Consider the following 7,086-nt stretch of genomic DNA (forward strand, 5'->3'; position numbering starts at 1 on the left):
ATTGATTTTATTTATAAAGTCCTCAACACAACACCTTAAGTCATTGGTTCAGTAATGTTACTCTTTTAGACTGTCATTTTGAAATACCAAGAAGGGGTCAGGAGTTTGGCCCCTTGGTAGAGTGCTTGCTTAGCATGCTCAAAGACCCAGGTTCAATTCCTTGGTATCACATATATAGAAAAAAGCTGGAAGTGGTGCTGGGATTCAAGTGGTAGAGCTCTAGCCTTGAGAAAATTCCAAGGACTCAGGCCCTGAGTTCAAGCCCCATATCTGGCAAAAAAAAATTGCCAAGAAGGGCCATACAATGCTATGTGTGAAAATTGAACTCTGTTCTCCCATGACATGGGCCATTGTGGTACAACTGGGCCATATGAGTCTTGCTCTGGCCCATGGAGGCTTTGCTTAGACTGGCCAAGTGGCCTTTGAAAGAGTAGTTGTAATGTTAGGCTGTTAGCATGGTTTAACACACAATTGAGATCTCAGAAAAACACCTTTTCCCCTTTATATGCTTGAGCACAAAATACAATAACTGCAATCATGTTCAAAAGCTCTTTCCCGTGGTATGGGCACACGTGTGTGTGTGTGTGTGTGTGTGTGTGTGTGTGTACCTAAAGCAATTCCTTGATATGTAAAAGAAATATCTAATTCTTGCAAAATAGAGTTTTCTAATGTAGAGCTGAATGCATTTTTTCTAGAAGCAATTTTCTTTATCTGAAGGGGGTACGTGCTAGGCACTTATAGGTCAAAACTGTCATATTAACTACATAGGAAGCTAAGAGCCAGAAGATCATGGTTTATTGTCAGCTTAAGCAAAAGTCTGTGAGACGCTGTTCCCAAAGTGACCAGCAAGAATCTGGGCTGAAAGTGTGTCACTAGAGGTAAATTTATCAATCCAAGCAAACATATGGCCTTGAGATTAAACTTAGTACCAGAATGCAAAAGACCATATTTCTCTAAACAGTTAGAAACATATTTCTCAAACTTCTTTGAATCTATAATCTGTGGATTCTTAGAATATTTATTAAAATGCAAAGGGTTATTTTTTCTGAAACATACTCAGAAAACTGTCAGTATGGGGCAGGGAGTTTGACCTAATGAAAGATGAAAGAGTGCTTACATGAAGACCCAGGTCTTCGGGTCACTATATATATATATATATATATATATATATATATATATATATATATATATATTCTACAGGAGCTTACTGATGTTCCTACTCAAACAGTTAGATATTGAGTTCCTTCAATTACTTTATCTTGATTTTAATGAAAGGCAGTATATCCCCAGAGATATTGCCAAAATCGGGAAAGGCATCACCTAAGCAGTCCAATTTTTTTGATTAGCATATTAAATTTGTGTTGTTCCTAGAACAATTTTGTTTCTATGATACTGGTGTTGTTTTGGATTTGTACACCTATGTGTCATGCCACATTTGTGCATTAATTACATATTTTAAATAGATATTTTTTGGTTAAATGGACTTCATTCATTTCCTAAGTAGGAGTAGATAAATAATCAGTGTTTGATATGTTGGTTTATATTCCTGTTAACTGTTAAAATGATAGACCCTTTCAACTGATCCATCTGTCACCAGTAGAATATTTAGCACACATCTAGGAAGATATGAAGATTTCCTGCAATGGGAATGACAGATGGGATCAAGGTGCTCTCATGGTCTCCTTTCTACTAGATAGAAGTAAAATGAAAACTGTCTGCTTATACAGCAATCTGGGGAAGAAAAAAAAAGCCTTAAAAATTAGAGTCATTTGATTTATAGTCCATGCTTATCCACAGCACTGAAATGCATACAACTTTATTGGTCAGTGTCCATAAATGGACTGAATAAAACATTGTATTAGAGAGGGGATTTTCAAGAAGAAAGAATCCCTCTCAACTGAACGTAGAATATTGTATGCTTGAGACATGTGGTGTGACTTAGTGAGACTCTAAGTTTAATTTTCTGTTTAATCAAATGACCTGCTCTCATTTGGTTGTTTCACCACAAGACATCAGCGTGTGCATTTTTTTTTAACATACACGTCATGACACACCAAGAAAGGAGGAACTTCCAGTGTCTGTGGTAATATCACTTGATAAACAGACTCCTTTGAAGAGCAAGCGTGTCTGCCTGCCTTCGCTATATAAAGCAGCGGAGATGTAGACTAACAGACACTCACTGCAAGACAACCATGAGAGCTGCAGCTATCACCACACCACGGCTGGACAAAATGCCAGGAATGTTCTTCCCTGCCAATCCAAAGAGCTTGAAGGAAACCGGTCATTCACTTCTAGAGGACAAAACTCAAAAACGAAGGCCAAAGACTTTGTAAGTGCATTCAATATCTCCTTTGGATTATTTTTGTGACAGTCAGGATTCAGAACGAAGGGAAGAGAACATGAGCTTTTAGTCTAACCAAATCAGAGAAATTTTGTGCCATGAATTATAAGAAAGATTTGTAGTTGCATCAAATAGCAAAATTTATTCCATCAATCAAGAAGTTGAGAATGTTTCCAGATACTGAAACATAAAAATATTCATAAAAATTAGCTCTATTTTAATAATGAAAAAGTATCTGATTTTTTATTATATATTATATCTTTATTCCAGGCAGATGTTTATCTTATGGTCTTTTTATTTTTAAAAAAAGAATGTAGGGTCCGGGAGTCTGACCTAGAGGTAGAGTGCTTTGCCTAGCATGCATAAGACCCAGGTTCGATTCCTCAGCATCACATGTATAGAAAAAAGCCGAAAGTGGTGCTGAGGCTCAAGTGGTAGAGCTCTAGCCTTGAGAAAATCCAAGGACAGTGTTCAGGCACTGAGCTCAAGTCCAGGACTGGCAAAAAAAAAAGAATGTAATTTGCTGAAAACATGAGTAAACACTATTGCTTTTATTGCAGTGGAATGGACATGAGAGCATACTTGAGATCTATGATACCACATCTCGAATCTGGAATGAAATCTTCCAAGTCTAAGGACATGTACGTATTAACTCATTGGATTATTATCATTTACAAAAGCAATGTAGGCATTTTCTATCTATGCTAGTAAGAGATGTATACAATGGATTTTTGGTTAGATAGCATGCCAAATAAGATTAGACTACATTAGAATCAATGCAAATTTAAGACAAGTGTATTTGTAGTAATAATTGTATTAGTAAATATAAATAGATGTGCTGCTTATTTTTACACTGTGAAATTTTATTCATTGGGATTTTTAATTTTTTTCTAGCTTATTTTATAAAAACTATGTTAATTCTAATATTTTTAACATATACATATTAAAAATTATTAGTACTGGTCATGTATGAGTCTATGATTATAGGCCCAGAACTTAGGAAGAAGAGGCAGGCAAATTATGAGTTCAAGACTAGCGTGGGCTGCACAGTGAATTCCAGGACCAACTGAGCAGTATAGTAAGATCCTTTTTCAGAAAAACAAATAAAACAAAATTTAGTAGAACTAGATTATGGGGTTATGAAAAGATAGTAGTCATTTTCTTTTTATTTGGAGTGTCCATAAAATATTTTACTAATTGACATAAATGTTGTTCTTTGCAGACTTTCTGCTGATGAAGTAATCCAGTGGTCCCAATCTCTGGAAAAACTCCTTGCAAACCAAAGTAAGTACCTACTAACGACTGTTCCTAAATTCAACTTTATATCCTACTAGATTGAGTACTACTAGTACTAGGTAGAGTACTGTTAAGAAAGTTGCATTTGGATTTGCCTCTCTTGCATCCACTGTTGACAAAGTACTCAGTTTACCACTGTCCTTTAAACAAATGACCAAGGTACTAGGTGTTTCCCAGAAATAATGTAGACACCATTAAGATTTTGTTAAAGTTCACTAGTTAAAAAAATAAATATCTTAATATGTGAATTGCATTTTGAAAGCTGCCTGAAATTAAATATAAAAATATGATTCATTAAATCAATAAATACCTCCTCACTCATTGGCTCTTTACTTTGATCTCACTTTTATGTGACAGTCCTTTTAGGGTTATAAAGTGTCCAAATACAATGAAAGAGTCCTTTGCTATTTCAAGGGAAATGAGAAAAAATAAACAATTATATCTTATGTATAACATGATGATATATTAAACATTTTAATGCAAGTGAAACCAAAAGATTTAAAATGTACATTAAGGCCTTCAGATATTTTCTGATGACAGGAGGAAATAAAGAAAATTAGTTTACCCTTTCTTGACACTGGGATTAGAACTTGGTTCAGTAGTGCAGATGAAAAGACACTAGCAAACATAGTCACTATACCAGATACATAGATGATATGTAGACCTAATATTAATCTAACATATATTAGATGAGGCAATTATATTCATGAGTATTAACATTATATTAGTAACTATTGTTATGAATGTTTGCTTGCCTGAAATACTCCAAACTCTGGCTAATATTTTATATCAATTATAAAAATAAAACATCATATCACAATCAGCCAGACCAATTACAATTTAAAAGACTGACAGCCACACTAAGCAGCTTTTGGTTGAGAAATAAATTTATTTGCTCCCAGATTTTTCTTCTGTACATAAAACTACTTCACAGACCTCTCTCCACCAATCAGGATATTGGTATATCAGCAATAGCCAATTCTTACCTTAGTATATCAAGAAAGAAATGATGTCATATTAAATAGTTTTTTTTTTACTTAACTAATTTGATTATCTTAATCACTTTTTAGTTGGTCAAGATGTCTTTGGAAATTTTCTAAAGTCTGAGTTCAGTGAGGAGAATATTGAGTTCTGGCTAGCTTGTGAAGACTATAAGAAAACTGAGTCTGATCTTTTGTATTGCAAGGCACAGAAAATATACAAAGCATTTGTGCATTCAGATGCAGCTAAGCAAGTGAGTATTAAGTTCCTTACCTTCAGTGTGTATGTAAAATGCTGACAGAAAACCATCAACAAAAAATACAACAAAAAAACTCAATGCATATCTCAATGAAAGGCCCTTTTGAGTATATTCATTTTATTTCTAGAGTTAGTCAAATAGTCTTATGCAATGATAAAGTAATTCTCAATATCTGTGAATATTTCTGCCTGAAGAACAAAAATATTTATTTTATGAAATGATCTGATAATGAGATGAAATTCATAGAAGGAAATCTTTAATGAGATATCTTATCTCAGTTTTGGATAAAATCCTGATAATACCTAAAATTGCAAGCAGCAAAAAATATGATCTGTGGGGCTGGGAGTTTGGCCTAGAGGTAGAGTGCTCGCCTAGCATGCAGGAAGACCCGGGTTCAATTTCTCAGTACTACATTCATAGAAAAAACTGGAAGTGGTGTAGTACTAGCCTTGAGAATACCCAAGAACAGTGCCCAGGCTCTTAGTTCAAGTCCTAGGACTGACAAAAAAGAAAAAGCCCTATTTTCAAATACATCCTAATTGTCCATGCCAATATTTTTGTATGCATTAATATTCTGATACTATTTTTTGTTTGTTTCATCTCCATCTCTCAACCATACCAAGAACCAACTTGAAGAAAATCAAAATCTTCATGTGAAAGGGTATCAATGTATGTGAATTAATGCACCTTCTATCTGGCAAATATCATGTAACCCTTTTACTAATTACAATAAAAAAAAAGAAAATCAAAATCTTTTTTTTTGGGTGTGGTTATCCTTTTTGTTTTTTATCTTCTCCATATCTAGACTGGGCTAAGTTTAGAACAGATATTTGAATGATGTCTGTATTGATATTGATGAGGCTATAAAATCACTTTGTAGAAATAGAACAAAATGCTCAGTAAAATCATAAAATAATTACCAAAAATAGAAACTATGTACTAATTAACAATGATTTCTCTTTAGATTAATATTGACTTTCGGACTCGAGAATCCACTGCTAAGAAGATTAAGACACCAACTCCCACATCTTTTGATGAAGCCCAAAAACTCATATATACTCTTATGGAGAAAGATTCTTATCCCAGGTTCCTGAAATCAACTATTTACATAAATCTCCTAAGTGACCTTCAGGCCAATAATCTTAAATGAGTTGATCCTAGGATGATGGGAATTCAAAAGATGCTCTCAAGGACAGAGTATGTCCCCAAGTAGCTGCCTGAATGAAGAGTTCAGCTTGTTTGGGTCACTCCACAGACTCAGAAAAAGAATAAATGGGTCGGAATGAAAAATCATGGTTGCTTCCTTTCAGACTTGAAGAAGCATAAATAATAGACATGGAGATGGTGGTACTCACTTCAGTGGACCTCTTTATGAGAAACTGGCTGTAAGGAAACAGTGAAGAAAACTTCCAAGACAGATTATGGCATGCTATAAGCTTTCAATTCCACTGACCTCATGCTGCTTGTTATAAAGACTGTATTCAATTCCTGAAATCTCCTTAATGTATGTGTTTCAAGTCACCACTGTTATTAGTACAGAAAAGAAAGATTTCATGCTGCTTTGTGTCTCTTTGAGTTAGACGTAGTGAAGAGAATGGTGGTATAACTTGAGTTATTGAAAGTCAGATTATATCTGTAAGTTATCATAGTGTCAATAATAAATGTGACTTTTGTATTGAAATATAGAGAAAATAGTTTGTTTCTATTTTATTGCTATTTGTTAACCTGGCATATTTTTCTTACTTTGTAATACTAGTAGACATCTAAATGTATATCTTATGTATTAAGTTTGAATTATCTGTCTTCTCTAAACTATTGTCAAGAATAAAAAGAAATAGGACTTCGTAATGTTCCAGAAATTGGAACTGATAGGAAATTGATGACATCTGTAAAATGAAAGAAAGAAAGAAAGAAAGAAAGAAAGAAAGAAAGAAAGAAAGAAAGAAAGAAAATAAAGACAGAAAGAAAATAAAGACAGAAAGAAAGAAAGAGGAAGTAGGTGATGAAAAAAGCTATTCTGCTGAATAATTCAGTTAACAGTTGACACTTTAAAGTTAACATTTACAAAACTCAGATGTATTTTTCATTTGTTGTTCATAGAAAGGTTATGAAAGCTGAGATTTAGAAAGTTTAAAGCACTAGCTCTCTCAAATCGCCCAGAATGCTAAGACATACAACTGCCTCATATTTTGGAGCTTTGCCCAGACTG

General features: G+C 34.0%; 1 protein-coding gene across 1 annotated transcript; it reads left to right on the forward strand.

Annotated features, from left to right (window-relative positions):
* The first annotated feature begins 2,140 nt into the window (after positions 1-2,140).
* Rgs1 (regulator of G protein signaling 1) lies at positions 2,141-6,829 on the forward strand. The gene is made up of 5 exons (XM_090327374.1): positions 2,141-2,329; positions 2,902-2,982; positions 3,564-3,625; positions 4,708-4,871; positions 5,842-6,829. The coding sequence occupies exons 1-5, from the start codon at positions 2,193-2,195 to the stop codon at positions 6,025-6,027; spliced, it is 630 nt and encodes a 209-aa protein (XP_090183500.1). The 5' UTR covers positions 2,141-2,192; the 3' UTR covers positions 6,028-6,829.
* Positions 6,830-7,086: the final 257 nt, after the last annotated feature.

Source organism: Megascapheus bottae, unplaced genomic scaffold (genome assembly GCF_031878675.1).
Source record: "Megascapheus bottae isolate mThoBot1 unplaced genomic scaffold, mThoBot2.hap1 HAP1_SCAFFOLD_150, whole genome shotgun sequence".
NCBI classification, from domain to species: domain Eukaryota; kingdom Metazoa; phylum Chordata; class Mammalia; order Rodentia; family Geomyidae; genus Megascapheus; species Megascapheus bottae.